The 17,697-nt window shown below is 61.2% G+C and overlaps 2 protein-coding genes across 2 annotated transcripts; both read right to left on the bottom strand.

Annotated features, from left to right (window-relative positions):
• Window positions 1-1,692: 1,692 nt before the first annotated feature.
• On the bottom strand, window positions 1,693-4,401 carry APOE (apolipoprotein E). Its single transcript, XM_030299578.1, has 4 exons — window positions 4,321-4,401; window positions 3,510-3,560; window positions 2,829-3,015; window positions 1,693-2,500 (listed from the first exon to the last, which is right to left on the bottom strand). The coding sequence occupies exons 2-4, from the start codon at window positions 3,550-3,552 to the stop codon at window positions 1,816-1,818; spliced, it is 915 nt and encodes a 304-aa protein (XP_030155438.1). The 5' UTR covers window positions 3,553-3,560; window positions 4,321-4,401; the 3' UTR covers window positions 1,693-1,815.
• Window positions 4,402-6,188: 1,787 nt separating this feature from the next.
• On the bottom strand, window positions 6,189-16,597 carry TOMM40 (translocase of outer mitochondrial membrane 40). The gene is made up of 10 exons (XM_030299033.1): window positions 16,515-16,597; window positions 16,140-16,419; window positions 15,317-15,384; window positions 14,742-14,834; window positions 13,573-13,674; window positions 13,387-13,492; window positions 8,269-8,391; window positions 8,058-8,134; window positions 7,833-7,935; window positions 6,189-6,854 (listed from the first exon to the last, which is right to left on the bottom strand). The coding sequence occupies exons 2-10, from the start codon at window positions 16,411-16,413 to the stop codon at window positions 6,715-6,717; spliced, it is 1,086 nt and encodes a 361-aa protein (XP_030154893.1). The 5' UTR covers window positions 16,414-16,419; window positions 16,515-16,597; the 3' UTR covers window positions 6,189-6,714.
• Between the last annotated feature and the right edge of the window lie 1,100 nt (window positions 16,598-17,697).

The raw sequence follows: 17,697 nt of genomic DNA, 5'->3' as shown, positions 1-17,697 counted from the left end.
GCCAGCCCCCGCATTGACATCTGTGGTTCAGAGGGCTCGGCCCCGGCTCCAGGGCATACCGTGAATCAGCAGCACGCTTGGCTGGGACTAGGTCCCCTGCCTCTGAGCCCACTGACCCCTCTCCTCCTCACCAAGCCTGGGGTGAGTCATCTGGGGGGGTGGGGAGGAGAGCCTGCCTCCCCAAGGGCGCTGGGGGCAGCTGGCAAAAGCCAGGAGCGAAGAGTGTGCACCGGCCACACGGAGGAGCGCAGGCTGGGCCCGGGAGTTACCAAGCTCAAGTCCTGGCCTGTCCCCTGGGCTGGGAACCCTGCTCCCCTCGTCTGGGAATTGAGGGGGTGGGGAGAGAACGCCAGCAGCAGGGGCTCCAGGCTCCAGTCCTCACTGCCCTGAGTGTCCACTCCCACCTGCTCCCCACCACGGACTCCAGGACTCTACCCGGTGGGGCAGACCCTCGTGAGGGTGGGCGGGATGGGCAGCTTCGAGGGGCCCAAGTACAACAGAACGGTGGAGAGGACACACCCCAGATGGAGGGAGAAGGGAAACAAGAAACAGGCAGGGAGGGGGAGGGGGGGGAAGAAACTGGAGGAGGAAGAGATAAAAGATAGAGGTGGAGGAAAACAGGAAGCCAGAAGAATGAGGCTTCTCAGCCTGGACAGGCCAGGAGGCCAGGAGAGGGCAGGAGGCAGAATTAGGTGAAACAGGGGAGCAACAGGGGCGCCTGGGTGGCTCAGTAGGTTGAGCGTCTGACTCTTTGATTTCGGCTCAGGTCATGATCTCACCATCGTGAGATTGAGCCCCCCGTCGGGGTCTGCACTGTCAGCACGGAGCCGGCTCGGGATTGTCTCTTTCCCTCTCTCTCTCTCTCTCTCTAAATAAATAAACTTAAAACAAAAAAAAGTTAAGGGGTGCCTGCGTGGCACAGTGGATTAAGAGTCTGATTCTTGATCTTGGCTCAGGTCATTTCATGGTTTGTGAGTTCGAGCCCTGCGTTGGGTCTAGGGATTATTTAAAAATAAAATCTTAGGGGCACCTGGGTGGCTCAGTCGGTTGAGCGTCCGACTTTGGCTCAGGTCATGATCTCGCGGTCTGTGAGTTCGAGCCCTGCGTCCTCTGTGCTGACAGCTCAGAGCCTGGAGCCTGTTTCGGATTCTGTGTCTCCCTCTCTCTGACCCTCCCCCCGTTCATGCTCTGTCTCTCTCTGTCTCAAAAATAAATAAACGTTAAAAAAAAAAAATAAACATTAAAAAAAAAAAGAAAGAAAGAAAAAGGAGAGTGACAATAGTAAAGGCTCAATCATAATGGCAGGGGTCCCGGGGCTTTTGAGGTCACAACTCCAGGAAGCAGGTACTATGAAGCTTCCGAGCAAGCCAGGCTCGTTAAGGTGGCTTTTTTTCTTGCCCCTCCCCCCCATCCCCCTTTGTCAGAGGGGACTGCAAGGTTTAACCCGGGGAAGGGGGATCTGTTCCAGAACCATGTCTCAGAGACAGAAGGGAAAGAGAGGTACGGAAGAGACAGCGAGCGCTGCTGAGCAGAGACAGAGCGAAAAAGGGAGCCTCTGAAAGGGGCAGAAGGAAGCAAACACTGAGATCAGAAGAGACAAAGCAGCAGAGGGGACAGGGCAGAGCGGCGTGGTGGCCGGGGCGAGAAACGGAGGCGGGAGCCGGGAGAAATGACACACGGAGGTCCAGCGGCTGCTGTGGAGCTTGGTGAATCTTTATTAAGCTGGGGCCTTCCAGGAGGGCGGCAGGGACAGGGCCTCCTGTAGTCGGGGTGGGGGGGGGGGAGGGCAGGGGCGCGGGGGCAGGAGTGGGGCCCTCACTGTTTCTCCACGGGCGCCGTGGTGGGGCTGGTGCCCACGGCCGCCTGCAACTTCTCCACCAGCCCGGCCCACTGGCGCTGCATGTCTTGCACCAAGGGCTCGAACCAGCTCTTGAGGCGGGCCTGGAAGGCCTCGGCCTGCTGGCGCATCTGGTCGGCCTGCTCCTCCATCTTGAGCCGCATCTCCTCCACCTGCTCGCGCACCTCGTCTAGCCGCCCGCGCAGCTGCTGGCCCAAGGCCTCGGCCCGCTCCCGCAGCGGCTGCGCGGCCACGGCGGCCACGTTGGCGTTGCGCGCGCGCGCCTGCTCCACCAGCGGCCAGAAGCGCTCGCGGATGGAGCTGACGCTGCGCTCGGCGCCCTCGCGCACCCCGGCGCGGTACACGGCCAGGCGCTTGTGCAGGTCCTCGGCGTCGCGGAGCAGCCGCTTGCGCAGCTTGCGCAGGTGCGAGGCGAGGCGCCCCCGCAGCTCCTCGGCGCTCTGGCCCAGCATGGCCTGCAGCTCGCTGCGGTACTGCGCCAGGCGGTTGCGCACGTCCTCCATGTCCGAGCCCAGCCGGGCCTGCGCCGCCTGCAGCTCCTTGGCCACGCGGGCCTGTGTCTCCGAGGCCATGGGGCCCAGCTGCTCCTCCAGCTCCTCCCTGTAGGCCTTCACCTCCTTCATGGTCTCCTCCATCAGCACCCTGGGGGGCCGAGAGGGCGGGAGCGTGTGCGTGGGGAGGGAGGAAAACCGAGGTGGGGGGGGGGGAGGGCAAGATGGGGACAGAGACACGCAGGAGCGGAGATGGAGAGGGAGGCGGTGCGAGAGACTGAGCTAGCCTGACGGAGGGGCGGCCAGAGGCGGGAGGAGCTGAGAAGGACAGAGAGCCAGAGACCGCCAGGAGCCCCGAGCGGAAAGGGGAAGCAAGATGTGAGCAGGGACACAAAGAGTCCCGGACCGGGGGGGGGGGGGGGGGGGGAGGCTTGGGGGTCCAGAAGGAACGGCCCACCAGGAGCGTCAGGGGCACTCACGTCAGTTCCTGGGTGACCTGGGTGTTGAGCACCTCCTCCTGCACCTGGTCAGACAGCGTCTGCACCCAGCGCAGGTAGTCCCGGAAGCGGCCCAGCGCCTGCTCCCAGGGCTGGCTGGCCTGCCACGGGGCCTCCGGCTCCAGCTCCCGCTCCAGCTGCGGCTCCGGCTCCACATCGGCCCAACATCCTGCGCAGAGCAAGTTCACGGGCAGTCAGGCTGCTCTGCCCCCCTCCAGGCACGCGGCACCTGGTACCCAGTAGGTGCTCCACGAACGCGGGGCTGCGTTACGGGGCACTGGGAGCCGGTGGAAGGATGCCCAGTGCGTTTGACCGGCTGGCAAAAGCGTGTATGTGTCTACGCCTGCTCCACGCGGGGCCGTGTGGTGGTGATGGGGAATAAAACTAGTCACGGCTGACACTAATCTGGTGCTTGCTACCTGACAACAACGCGTTAGGAACTGTTAGAACTCCCATTTTAAGGACGGGGAAACCGAGGCCCAGAGAGAGTAAAACAGCTCCACAGAGCCAGCGGATGTGAGAGGCCGCCCCTCAAGGGGGAGACAGACCCGCAGAAGGAGGGACCCAGGGATGGAAGGAGGGCAAGGTGGGGGGGGGTGGTGGTGCACGTGAGGATGGGAGGGGAAGGAGGCGGGGAACCCTGAGCAGGCCCCGCCCCCATACCTGCCAGGAGCGCGACCAGCAGCGCCGCCCACAGAACCTTCATCTTCCAGCCTGCGATTGGTCAGTATGGGTGAGAAATGTCAATCAGCAGCCAGTGGGGACCCCTCCCACCCGGAGCCCCGCCCCACCCGTTCCGGGCCTTCCAAGTCTCGCCGTCGCCCCGCCCCGTATCTGCATCAGCCTAATCCGACCGCAAACATTTACCAAGCGGCCCCTCCATTGTCTATTTGGCTCCCTCATTGTCTCCTCCTATCTCCCCGTCCCCAGGTCGGCCTCTGCCGCCCAAATTCCATCCCTCTCTCCCGGGGTTCAAATTCCAGTCACCCTGCCCCGAGTTCCACGTGAGCCCCAACTCTGGTTTGTAAGTTCCAACTTAGCATTCCTCGTCCTGCCTTCACATTCTAAGCCCCAACTTCACATCTAAACGTCATTTCCCACCTATTAGCTAATTTAATGCTCACTTGAAAGTCCTCCGATGAGCGCTCTAGCTACCTGACCGCCACCCCTGCCTCCCGCCCCGCCCTGACCCCCACCCCTGCTCCTCCAACTAATGGAGATCTGAGGCGGCACCAAGTAGGTGCTCAACAGATGACAGCGACAATTCGTGGGCTCCTGACATGTCTCATCTGGGTCTTCCTACAGGTCCAGCTCCCCCCCCCCCCCCCCTTCCAGCCAAGACGGAATGCCCCTGGGGCCCGCTCCTCCCCTCGATCCGTCCCCTGCTTCGGTCCTGACCCCGGCGTAGGACAGTCACCTAGCCCCCGCCCATCCCTCACAGAAGCCTTGAGCTGGTCCCTCAACTGTTTCTCACCGGTTCCTGGGGAACCTCCTCCTTTGCCTCCGCTGGGGCTGACTAGAACTCAGGGATCCCAGACTCGTCCAATTATAAGGCTCCCCCTGCCCCGCCCACTCCTCCAGGGCCAGGGCGGCTGGGCCAGCCCCCAGTCACGAGGTGGGCTGTTCCCCCCCCCCCTTCACACAGCCGGCAGGGGGAAGGAGGTGGGGGTTGGAGGCTCTGTGACGCCCAGCCCCCGAGAACGAGGTGACATCTTACCCAGTAACTCAGGCACCCTCCTCCATTCTGGGGGGCTAGGCACGAAAGGGGAAAGAGCAGCATCTTCCCGGAGCACCCACCCCTTGCCCTTGTCTCTTTCTGTGGATGGATGAATAACATTTGGGGAGGGGGCTCGGGGCGGAAATCCTGGGTCAGGGAAAAGACTGGGGGCTTGGATTCCTGGGCTCTGAAGGGAGGGGGCTGGACAGAGATGGGATGAGAGGGGTGGGGCAGGGTAATGCATCTGCTAAAGGCCTAGGCTCTTAGAGGGGAAACCCGGGTTTTAATCTTAGCTCCTTCTTTGTGATCTGGGGCACAGATGGGCACTTCTCTGAGCCCCCTTCTCCGTGTGCAGAATGAATATCCAGCCCTTCTCCCTGACGCGAACTTCGCAGATCCCAGGAGCGCCTACACCCGCCCTACTCGCTCCTGGAAGAATTTGTGCTGCCGGCTAGGACCGCAGACTCTGGAACTAAAAGGCCTGGGCTTCAACCCGCGCTCAGCTGCCAGCTGTCTGACCTCGGCCCAATGATCTAGCCTCTCTGAACATCCTACTTCTTGGTCCACAATACCAGGGGAAATAGTTGCACCCGTGCCGTCATTTGTTGATGCAACAAGCCACGGCATGCATGAAATACGGAGAGTTCCTGGTACACAGCAGGGCTCGTCGCGGTGACCCACAGTGAGCTCGGTCACCTTCCCAGCAGCCTGTTCTCGAATCCTGTTTCACAGAGAACCCCAAGCTGAGTGGACGTGGATGAAGCCACACGGTAAAGGGGCTGGGTTTCCCTCCCGGTCCCTGGAGGGTGTGTGGCACACGGGGTTCTAGGAGGTCAGGGGAGGCCAAAAGCCCGGTCCCAGGAAGGTGACCCCAGTGCCGGCCAGGCTCAGGCCTGTTTGCTTTGGCCTCAGAAGGCGCCGGCAGGGAACTAGTGGGTGGCTTCTCTGGGTAACGAGGGGTCATCTCTGCTCAACCGTCTCCCTCCCCAAAGCCCGTGTGTGGTGTGGCGGGTTTCGGTTCCCGTCTGGAGAGGTGTGGGGTGCGAGTTTACTGGAGACCTGGGTAATTAAACGGACACCTCACCTCCTCCCCACCTATGCTGGAGACCTGGAGACGACTCTGCCCAGGCCAGAGCCAGACTCCGGCCTCTCCCCCGAGGCCCAGAAGCCCTTCATCCCCGCAGGCACAGCCGATCGCTTCTCAAGTCTCTCGAGGTGCTGGAATCCTGGCGTGGCTTCTGAAAGCGTTGACCTTCCGACCATCCTCTGCCCCTTTTGGAAGCCGAAGGGCCCGCGGAGTCCCAGCTTGTGCCCCAATCCCCGCACGGACACATCGTCCCTGTGGCTTCAGCTGGCAGGCACAGTCTTCTGTGGCCACTCCGGCCAGGCCAAGCCGGGGTGAGTGACCACAAGAGCGAGCCCTCCCGGCGAGGGAAGGCCTGTGATGTGCCGGCAGAAGTCACACAAGTCACGGGGAGGATGTGTGATCTCAGGCCAGGCGGGGGCTCCCTCGCCGTCCGCTGGCTTCCAGCCTCCGCCCCGCGGCGCCCCCTGCTGGCCACTGTAAGGTCCGTCTGGGCGGACCGGGCAAGAGGGGCTACCCGGAGGAAAACAGAGGCCTCCTATTCCACTTTTTTTCATGTATATTTTTTGTTGGCTTTTTTTTTTTTTCTGTAAAATGTCCCGGTTCTTCCATAACTTATAAACATGATTTATACTGAGGGATGGGTGGGGAAGTGGGCGGGGGCAGACTGACAGGGGATGGGGAAGCTCCTCTTCTCGCTGCCCCCTCAGGGCCGGGCCCAGGGCCCTTCGGGGGACTGGGACGCCCCAACACCTCCCTGAGGTTGTCTGGCCACCTCTGCCCCTGGTGCTCAGAATCTGGCGTGCCCCTCGATTCTGGAATCCCTCCCGGGACTCCAGGCCCATGGGCACCCTGCCTCTGGTGCTCCGAATCCTGAAGCGCCCGTGGTTCTAGAATCCCCCCTCAGCTGCTGGGGTGATGGGTCCCCTCCTTTCCGCTGCCCCCCTGGCCCCCGAGGAGGGAGGGAAGGGAGGGGGAGGAGGGCTCAGGTCTCCCCTCCGTGGCAGGGGGAGGGGGAGGTGGGATCTGAAGGAGGAAGGGTGGAAGGCGGGGGGGCCAGCAGGGGCTCAGCCGATGGTGAGGCCAAAGCCGCACTGGAACTTGTTCTTTCGGTGATTCAGGAAGGCCCCGAGGGCCAACGTCAGGGGCAGGGGCGGGAGCTTCTTCTCCAGTGTGGCGCCCACAATCCAGTTGCTGTCCATGGAGCCTGCAGGTAGATGGCTGGGTTGAGAGCCAACTTCCCATCCTGTCCCCAAAGAGTCGCGCTCCAGGCCACCTCAGATACCACCAGCCGGACTGTCGGCTTCTAGATCTCTGCCCACACTGTTCCCACCACCCGGAGACCTCTTCTCGAACCCCAAGTTCTCCAAGCCCAGGAACAATTGGCTTAGTCGTCCTCTCCCACGCTCCCCCCGCCATTCCGGGCAGCCCTCTGCCCCACCCCCAACCGTGAGCCTTGGGAGGACGGTGCCCGGCCACCGCTCTGTCCCCAGCACCCTGGCACAAAGGCTGGCCTCAGAGCAGCTGCTCACATCTGCTGCACGAGAGACTGAGCCCTACGCGTGTGCAAGCCCGTGGGGCCATCCCCACACCGTGCGAAGGGCCAGTCGCTCATCTCACAGGAGCGGAGGGCAGCGCAGTGGGAACGCAAGCCCGGCCTCGGAGAGCAGGCTGACTGCAGAGAGAGGGGTCAAGGGGCAGGCACAGAAGGTAGGCTTCAGAGGCAAATAAACCCCTGGGCCTCGGAAAAGCCCTGCCCGGGGCTGAAGGAAGCGGCTTTGCGGGGTGGTCTTCACATACCGCCAACCTGAGAACCACTGAGGTCCGAGGGGAGAGACTTAAGACTTAGCGTCAGGACCAGAGTCAGCCCGGGAGGAGGCTCTGGATGGGGCTGTGACCGTGCACCTGAGGGAACCTGTCCCCACTCACGTCAGAGGAGCGGGGTGGCCCCGATGCACTCCGAGTCGCCACCCACTTGTGAGAAAACAAAGAAGAGGACCAGGAGTGCCAAGCTCAGGTCTCCACCAGCTTAACAAGAGTCTCCAGGGAATTTGGAGGCCCCCTCCCCCGCCCCCTCCCCAAAGTGCCAGCACGCTGCCCTCCACCAACTCTTTTGGCCTACACACCCGCCCCGGGCCCCGTCACCTGTCACCTGTTTTCCAAGTATGGAAACTGAGGCCTGTACCTTTGAAGAGGAGGTTGGCCTTGGGCAGGTCCAGCTGGTACCCGAAGGAGACACTGGTGTCCTGCATCCTTGTGCTGGCCTCGAACTCCACGCCCACCTGCAGCTGGAGGGGCCAGGGCAACACGCAGACAGTCAGCCTCCCGGGCCGGACTCCCGGGCACACGGGGCCCTGGCAGCCCGCGCCTGCAAAGTGCGCCCTCGCAGCCGGTCCCTGGACCAGCTCACCTGGTCGCTGGCTTTGTGGTAGTACGTCGCGTGCATGCCCGCCTGGCCCAACGTCACTGTCGCCAACCAGTTGTTCACTGTAAGACAGCAGGGTGGAGGGTGGGGCGGACCACCAAGGGGGCTTGGAAGGCAGGCCCGTCTCCTCTCTCCTCCCTCAGACCCGGGCCCCTGGCCCCCGGCCCTGACCCCTGCCCTCAGGCCCCAGGCTCACGTGTGTATTTCCCAGCTAGAGACATGACGGTGCCTTCCTCCCCGGGCCGCCGGTGGTAGACCAGCTCTCCACCCAGGGCCAGACACGGCGTGATGCTCTGCAGGTAGTGGGCCACGAGGATACCTGCGGGTGAGATGGGGGAGGGGTCACCTGGGCTCGGTGGTCAGCTTCCGCCCAGCCAAGGTGCCAGGCCGGACTCCCACTCCAGGGAGCTTTCCAGGTTCGCCCCTGCTGGAGGCGCAGGGCCTGCCCTCAGGCCTCCCGCGCCCCGTGGGACCTCATCAGGTCTGTACCGCCCCACGAGGCTGGCGTTCACCTGCCACTCTATTTACAGAGGAGTCCACGGAGGCTAAGGAAGTAAGTCACTGATCCGTGGTCACAAGGTATGTGAGGGGCAGAATCTGGGCTCCTCTACCTCCCAGGCCTGCGTCCTGAACCACTATGCTGCTGGGAGAGGCAGGAGGGTAGGGCTGGTAAGAGCACACCTCTGGGGGCCAGACGGCCTGGGTTCAACTCCCAGCCCCACCACCCGCTGGCAGAGTTAATGGCGGGCCACTGGCGTCACCTCTCTGCGAACGGGACTGTCTCTCGAGGTTATGCTGTGGCCTAGAGGAGCGAATGAGGCGCAGGGTAGCGTGACCCGCGCTTGGTGATTGCTGGGACTGGCCACGGTGAGCTTTACGACTGGTTTCCTCTGCTCCCTGGCTGTACGGACAGCCCTGAGACCCCTATAGAGGGCTGGCCAGCAGGCGACCGCCCCCTGGTGGGCGGAAATTCTCGGAGCCAGAGGACTGGAGCCTGGGAGAGTAGACACTGCAAACCAGGTAAACAGAAGAAGCAGGGGGAGGGCCGGTGACATAGAAAACAGGGCACGTACACGGACTACACGGACATACACAGAGTCGGAGTCGGGGACATGGAAATGGGGTCAGAAAGGGAGGGAGGGAGAGGGAATGGAAGATTCCCTGGGGGGGGAGAATGGGCAGACACAGACAGGCTGAGAGGATGGCCCAGTGAGGAAGAGGACGGAGAAAAGGGGAAGGCCGGACGCAGAGGGACACGGGGAGAGTGGAGAGCAGAGTGAGGGGCAGGAGGCACGGAGAGGCTTCCCAGACCAAGAAAACCACTGGGTCTGGGGAGGCTGACGGTTCATGGCCACGGCTCTGGGGCTGTGTCTTCTGGGGTCCAGGGTGGGCCGAGCTGGCCCCTATGGGCTTTTGTGAGCCTCAGTGCGCATTCCTTCCCCCCCCCGAGTAGGAGACTTGGGGCACTCCTCCAGCCAGGCTTGTCCCCCCATGCAAGGAGGGGCAAACTATGGCCCAGAGGGGAAAAGTAACAGTCTGTGGTCACAGAGAGATCAGCACTTAAACTCAAGGGTCTCTGGCCTCTCAGCTCTGGCACCTACTGAGACTCGGGGCTGGGGGACCCCCAACATCCCCTCGATCTCCCTGCCCACCCGCCCCCTGCTCTGCTGGTCCCAGTCTCACCCTCTCCAAGCAACTTCGTGGGCAGCACAGAGGGACCTTGTTCACGCACACACCTAAACCTGTTCTCCCCCTTGCTCAGAACTTGCCATGGCTCCCCAGTGCCCAGGAGAGCAGGCTGCAGGGCCCTGCATGGCTGAGCCCCAGCTTCAAAATCGGGCCCCTTCCTCTTCCCGTGACACAGTCAGCTACGCCCCTCTAGCAAACGAATATGTAGAGCTCACTCTTTCCTCAGGACCACGCACACGCCGTCCTTCCTGCCCGTACTGCCCCTGATGAGTCTGGCCAACTACATACTCGCACCTAAGTGTTTCCTGGAGCAGGTTACTTCTCTCCAGCACACTCCCTGATCAGAGGCACGGTCACCAGAGGACCATGGCAGTCGCCCTGTCCTGGCCTCCCTGCTTTCACATTGGCCCATGCCTGCAGTTGGCAGGTATACGCTGAGAACTATGGTCAGACACGGTCTCCACTGCTCGTCTCGCTCCGACGGATCGGATCCTGGCTAGTTTCCATACTTCGCCCCATTCTCCCTGCTCCCCAAGCACATTCCCTGGGCCGCTTCGTCCCGGGACTGCCCGGCTTGCAGATCTTCACCGGCTTCACCCCTTCCCCCATCTCTGTCTCCCCAACTCAGCCTGTGCCTCCCGCCTGCATCCAGACCCAGTTCCCCTAAGGCACCGAGTGCCCCGAGGCAGGGGCTTCGCCAGAATGAGCGGTTCTCAACCAGGGGCCATTCTGCGGTGTCTGGAGTGGCCGGGAAGGGTCTTGGGAGTCCAAAACCCCAGGAGAAGGAAAGAAACGGAGTTAGACCTGTGAGCAAAGAGGTGGCCTCGGCCAATGGGCAGAGCCAGGCCAACCTGGGCAAGAGTCAGGTCTCCAGTTTTGCCTCCCCAACCTGCTGGGCAGGGAGCCAGGGACAGATGGGGCAGGAGAAAGGCTTGGGCTGACTCCCCCCGCCCCCGCCTTTCCCCTGCTTGCCTGGGACCCACGCACACCAGGAGTCCTTGGCGAAGTCCCCCATGGGGCAGGAAGGGCAGACACCCCAGAGCAGATGGGCAGGTAAGGGCAGCACCTGGAAGGAACGCAGTTCTCGGCCCCAGCCAGTCTGCTCCCCACACTCTGTGCTCCGTAGGCCTCAGAAGCAGTGCCCTCCTCACCCTCCTTTGACTAAACACCATTTCAGAGAAGCTGTTCCGGTCACTTTAGGTGAAACGGAGTGTGTATGTGTATAGGGGGGAGTGGTAGTTACAAGCTTTCGTGGCAACCTGAACTTTTTCCGTGTTGAGTTTTTCCCAACAGTAATGAAGTCACTGTGTGATTATTTGTTTTAAAAGCAAACGTCGGGGTGCCCGGGTGGCTGTCGGTTAAGCATCTGACTTCGGCTCAGGTCATGACCTTAGTTTGTGAGTTCGAGCCCCGCGTCGGGCTCTGCGCTGACAGCTCAGAGCCTGGAGCCTGCCTCGGATTCTGTGTACCCCCCCCCCGCCCCTCCCCTGCTTGCGCTCTCTCAAAAATAAACATAAAAAAAAAAATCAAAAGCAGATGTCTCCTGCACTGGGCTGGGAGCCCTGTGAGGGCAGGAAGGGGCCGTCTCAGGCACTGCTGGGTCCCAGCACCGCCCTGCCTGGGGCCGGGCACATGCCGGGTTCTCAGGAGAAGGCAAAGGCTCCAGAGAACGAGTTGAGGCCACACAGAGGGAACCAAGAAAGAACACGGGCCCTTGAGGCAGGCCACGATTCACATTTCAGCTTCTCTGTGGGATCCCTGGGCCTCACTTCCCCCACCTGTGACATGGGGGCCATGAAAACAGGGACAGCCCCTGCCGATGGCGGGACAACGTGGAGACCCCACACAGGGAGAAGCCTCGCTGCGCAGCTGGCCCCGCGCTCAGGGCTGAAGACGGGCTCCCCCGCCCCAAATCCTTCACCGAGACGCGGTCGCTGTTTTTGTGCCCTTGTGACAGGGGAGGCTCCATGCGGTTGGAGCCACCAGGGGCCTGAGGCCGAGCTGTCCGTGGAAAGTTACTCGCGTGCTCAGCGCTCGTCTGGGCCAGCAGTGTTCGTGTCTCAGGGAACGGAAAGACCCCTGGGAGAACTCAGGGGCGGACGGGTCACTGCTGGCCTTGGGCTCCGGGGCAGAGGGACCCGGACGGAGGCCAGTGTTGGGAGGCACCGGGGGACCATCCAGTGAGCGTGTGCGAGGGTGGGAGCGGTGGGGGGGGGGGGGGGTACTCAGTGCCAGAGACACAGAGCACGGATTTACGAGTCTGACCCGCTGTGCGTCCTGGGGAAAGCGCTTGCCCTCTCTGGGGCTCGGGACGATGAGCAAGCTGGCAGCGCCCACCTGGCTCTCGGGGACTCAGCGAATGGCGGCGGGACAGACACACGTGCAGGAACCCACCCCCCCCATCCTGCCAGGTGTTCAAACCCGGACCTACAGAGTCACGCCCTCACCCAGCTCCCACCCCCAACCCCCCGGCCAACCCCAGGGGCTCCGCTCTCACAGCCCGTCCGGGCCTGACCTCCGCTCACCCCTCCAACGGCTCCCGCAGCGGAGCCCCCTGTAGTCTGCTCTCCCCGGCGGGGCCCGTTAGAAGCTACCCCAGCTCCTGTCCCTCTCGTGCTGACAATGGCCCCTGACGCAGAGTGAAGGCTCAAGTCTTACAGAGCCTCCTGAGATTTGGCTCCTCACCCCTCGGGCTTCTAGCTCTCCCTCCTACCCTACCCGTTATAAAGCCTCCGGCCCCAGGGCCTTTGTGCCTGTTGCCCCCTCAGGCTGAAGACCTCCTTCCCCCCACCCCTCTCTGCCGGGTACCTTCCTTCCCGCCCTTAGTCTTTGTTCAAGTATCACTTACAGAAGGGGGCTTTCTCCGAGGACCCCATTTTCGAAGGCCCTAGTCTTTCCCAGCCCCTATCGCCTGACACGGACACCTTGTCTTTTACGCGATGCTTTGCCAGCATCTGCGTCCTCCGGAATGGAAGCTCCCAGAGGGCAGACGTAACTCTCCTTTGCTCCCTTCTCCTCAGGGCCTGGAATGTGCACGGTACATGCCCAGGCAACACACATTATGAATGTTGAGAAATCAGACACGCAGAGCCAGAAAAAAGGGGAACCAAGGAGAGACCAGACGTACAGACACAGGTTGGTCGGTCCCTGCCCACACCAACCCAAATGGGAACTTTCCTTGGCCGCTTCTGTCTCAAGACTGCCGGCCCCCTGTCCCCACAACTGCACGGGGACTCACCCTCCCCGTTATCTATGCAGCCCAACAATCCAAGCCCGTAAGCAGTCAGAGCAGCTCACGTTTCCCTGGGACCCATTACGTGTCCCACGCCACTTGGAAGTTTTTTTCACACAGATGAACTTAAACGAACTTAACCAGCCTGTGGGGCAGATGAGGAAATGGAGGCCCACAGAGGTGATGGAACTCGCCTACAACCGCAGCGAAGTCAGTGGCAGAACTGGGGTCTGAACCTGCTCGCTTGCGCCCGAATGCTAGATTGCGGGAGGCTTCGAGCTCACGTCTGCCCCTGGCCGTTTCCAGACGGTGGGAAAGGATGTCCAGACAAGGGACTGGACTTGCTGGGAAAGCTGGGACTGAAATCTACCCTCCAAGCCCTGCGTCTCTTACCTGAACCCACCAGGACGTCCGGGTTCCCCAGAGTGACGGCGGCCGTGAAGTCAGAACCCCGGTACTCCCCATCCACCTGCCAGTTCACGAACTTGGACTGCTGGGTCTGTAGGCGGAAGGGACGGTGTAGAGGGCAGCCTGGTGCTCGGGGTGGCCGGGGGAGCAGCTGACCGGTCTCTCACTTACCTGGATGGCCATCTTGGACCTGAGGCCAGGGCCCAGCTGGTGAATGACCTGAGCACTGAGGCTGCCGCTATTGTCCATGTCACCCACCAGCACGGGGAATGCCTGTGGCACAGAGGGCAAGGTTAGAGGTCAGAGGTCTAACACAGAAATACACGAGTGATGAGCCTAGGTGAGAAGCCTAGCATCACAAAAACTCACACTGAAGTCCCCTCCCCCAGGAAGCCCTCCCTGACCGCCTAGGCTGAGTCAGGCTCCCCTCCCCCATTTCAGTCCTGGCTACCCTGGACTGTCTGGGGACAGTCCGAAAGGTCTGTTCCCTTTCTCGACTATGCTGAGAACCCCATGGCTGTGTCAGTCACCGCTCTGTCTCCAAAACTGCCCAGTACAGGGCTGAGCACAAAATGGGGCACGAGGAAGGTTTGTCAAACACGTGAATTTATTGAATGGAAATAGTCGATATTAGCAGAGACCCGATTCAATCCCCTAGCTCCAGCTGTGTCCTGCCCAGCCTCCTTCTAGGCCCCCTGTTTTGCCCCCATTCCCTTAGCTTAGCCTCTGCATGGCAGCCTGAAGGGTACTTCTAAAAAAAAAAATTTTTTTTTTAACGTTTATTTATTTTTGAGACAGAGAGAGACAGAGCATGAATGGGGGAGGGTCAGAGAGAGGGAGACACAGAATCTGAAACAGGCTCCAGGCTCTGAGCTGTCAGCACAGAGCCCGACGCGGGGCTCGAACTCACGGACCGCGAGATCATGACCTGAGCCGAAGTCGGCCGCTTAACCGACTGAGCCACCCAGGCGCCCCTGAAGGGTACTTCTAAAAGCACAAATTGACCACCTTCGTCGTTCAGATCTTTCCATGGCTCTCCACTGCCCCCTAGAGAAAGCCCACATGCCTTGTTTGGCATTCAAAGCCCTGCACGCTCTACAGCGCAGCCCTGCCCTACTCTGGGTCATCACTGCTTGGTGACCCCGGCCCTGACCCAGCACAGGGCTGGGCAGACGACAGGGCTTCAGGATGAAGGAATGACCGGCGATGTTCTAAAGCACCTCGGAAAGCCAATCCCTACCTCCCAACATCCTCCGCTCCCTCAACAGCTCCCGCCTCCTGCGACACTGAGCCTTGGTTAGAAGAAAGACACAATACGTTACAGATAAGAGGAACCTCACCTCTGTGGGACTCAGCTGCTTTGTCCCCACGTACGTGACCCCGAAGTGGTAGTTGGACTCCCCAATTGTGCTGAGGGCTACCGTGTGGTTCACCTGGGAGAAGAGGGAGGGCTGTGGAGCCGAGTCTGTGGGCCAATCGCTGATAAACCCAGCTTCAACCTGCCCCCAGCAAAGCTCCCTTCCAGGCTAGGATGGGGACGCTTGCCAGTCGGGCTTCCCCACCAGGGAGGAAAAGACACGTGGCTAAGGGTTGGGCGGGGGATGAAGACGGGGAGGTTCGGCCCCACCAGATCACGTACTCAAAGAAACAATAAGTTGGAGATGCGGCTACATACCCGGTACTTTGCTCCTGCCTGGATGTTAAGGGGGGGGGGGGGGGAGGGGTACCTCTGGATTCTGGGTCCCTAAACACTTCCACTGGACCCAATGAGCAGTCAGCCTGGCACTGTGTCTCTGAGAGTCTTTTCAGGTACCAAGGAGCCTAGCCCTTCAGGGGGAGCAAGGGGGTTGTATGTGTCGGCGCAGGGAGATGGTTGGGGTGACCGCTGGAGGGAAAGGGCACCAGGAAGGCTCACCTGGAAATGGTTACTCAACCCTTTGTTGACTGTGAGCTTGACACCTTCCATCTGAATGGGAAATAGCTCTGAAGAGGACAAACACTGTCACTCTCCACTCTCCACACACGCACACCCCCACGCAAACACATCTCATCCCTTCCTGCCCTACCATCCCCGCACTCCCTTCTCCAGGGACCCAGAAGCAGAGCACTGCACAAAGTACCCCGACCAGGAAAGAGACCGTCTAAGCTAGTAGATGGGGCCAGGACCAGAGCCTCTGCCTGCATCCAAATCCCAAAGCAACCACCTACTGCCCATTTGACTCAAGACAAGTCGCTTTAACTCTCTATGTCAAACTTGTCACCTATGTCATCTGTAAGCTCACCACGTGGAGACACCGCAAACAGTTCGTGGGTTGACATACCCCGAATGCCAAAACAATGCTCAATAAGCCGTCACCGCCTTTGCGATCATACTTGTTCCAAGCCAAGATCCAGAAGCCTTGAATTCCACCCCCACCGGACCCTTGCTGACACAGTGACCTTGGGCCTCAGTTTCCTTCCCGATCACACAAGAAGGCTGGCTTGGCTGATCCCTGGGGCTCCTAAGATCCCTAAGGCTTTACTCCACTGCTCTGGCATTCCATCCTGAGGTTCCACCATTTGGTCCTCTCGTTCTGTGCTCCAAGTCCAACGTTCCACCTCTCGATCCTAACGTCAACTCCTAACGCTGTTAGTTTCCAATGGTCCGTGCCAATTCCCAAGGTCCTCAGAGTGCTCTCCCTCCCCCACTCCCCCGAGATCCGGGCCCTCACACCCCTGCCGAGTCTCTCGCCCCTCACCCTTGCACTTCCGGTGGCACTCCTCGAACGTGCCCGGGTTGGGCAGGCAGCCGCAGGCCCCATCGTCCGCAGTCCCTGCGGCGCTGCCGGCCGCAGCACCGGGGGTCCTTTCCGAACCTCGACCCGCACCGGCCCCAGCGCCCAGACCGCCCCCGAGTGGCGGCAGCGTGAAGCCCGGAGGAGAGGGCGGAGGCGGCGGCAGTCCCACGAGGGCAGGCGCGGGCGGCGGCGGCGGCCCTGCGGGAGGCGAGCTAGCGGCCAAGACGTTCCCCATGGTCGCCTGCAAGGGAAAAGGTCAGAGGGCGAAGGTCAGGGCCCGCGCACTGCAGGTCCAGTCCCAGCCAAACCCGCTGTGCCCCGGGCCCCGGTTCTCACTGGCGGCAGCGCCTGCACCCGGCCTGGGCTCCGCTCCCACCCCGTGCGCCACGCGCAACCGAACCCGCTGCCGCCGCCGCCGCCGCCACCGTCGCCCCGCCCCGCCTAGCCCATTGGTTCAGCATGCCCTGGGATCCGCCTACTAGCCCCAAGGCCTGGCCCTGCAATTGGAGTCATGGCTGGGAGTCCCACCCACCTCTTTGAGACGTCCTTTTCTATTGGCTCCCACTCACAGGCAGGTCAAGGCACACCTCCCCGCCTTTGCCATTGGCTCGCAGTGCTCACATCTATTGGCTCGCAACGCCGCGGGTTCCGGTGTTCGTCCGTCATTGGTCTGCGCTGCGCACTTTGAAACGCCCACTGACTCGTCCCCTCCGCCCCTCTCCAGAGGGCGTCCCTCTTTCGACTCCGCCCCGCGGCGAAGTTGCCGTTGTAATTGGTCTGCTTTGGCCCTTGAAGCATTCTGATTGGCTCCGCGGGTACAGGAGGCCGACCCTGGTGACGTATCCGGCCTGGTACGGTCATTGGCTAACGTGCCAGGGTCGAGGGACGCGGGTAAAGGTGGGTTGCGCGGCAGAAGCTGCTAGGCAGCAAGGTCAGGCCTCTCGTCCCACCAGGCACCGCGGCGGACGGGCAGCCCCTTGGTCCAGAGTCGGCGACCAAAAACCGGAAGTGCTGACCCTTCCCACAGTGCCTCGGGAGAACTCTAACCGGTTTATGTGAACCCTGTCCTGCTGCTTCTTACCCACAATGCCCCTTACCTGTTTAACGCGAGACAGTTGCCGTAGACCCACCCTTTTCGTTACCCATCGTCCCTTCTGTTCCCCGCCCCCACTTGCGTCACTGCGGCTTCTATCTTTGGCCCATTCATTCCCGTCCTATTACCCAGCATGCCTCTGTCCCATTCATTTCAGCCTCATTTCTTCAACTACCTATAGCTCGTTTCTGCCTGTTCACTTCCATCATCCTAGCGCGTCTTTAATTAGCCATGATGTTTTGGGTCCATTACCCATCATGCCTGCCGGCCCTGTTTCTCTATTATTCCTCTGCCTCTGGCTCATTCATTCAGTTCTATTAACCATAATGCCCTGAGCTCCTATGCATTATTCGTAATTTTGCCTTTGGCTTGTTCTTACTTGCCATTTATCCTTTAAACCTGAGTCCCTCAAACTGAATTACTGCC

This window comes from Lynx canadensis, chromosome E2 (assembly GCF_007474595.2).
Source record: "Lynx canadensis isolate LIC74 chromosome E2, mLynCan4.pri.v2, whole genome shotgun sequence".
Taxonomy (NCBI): Eukaryota; Metazoa; Chordata; class Mammalia; order Carnivora; family Felidae; genus Lynx; species Lynx canadensis.
Note: the sequence above shows the minus strand (reverse complement) of the source record. Positions and strands in the feature narration are given on the sequence as shown.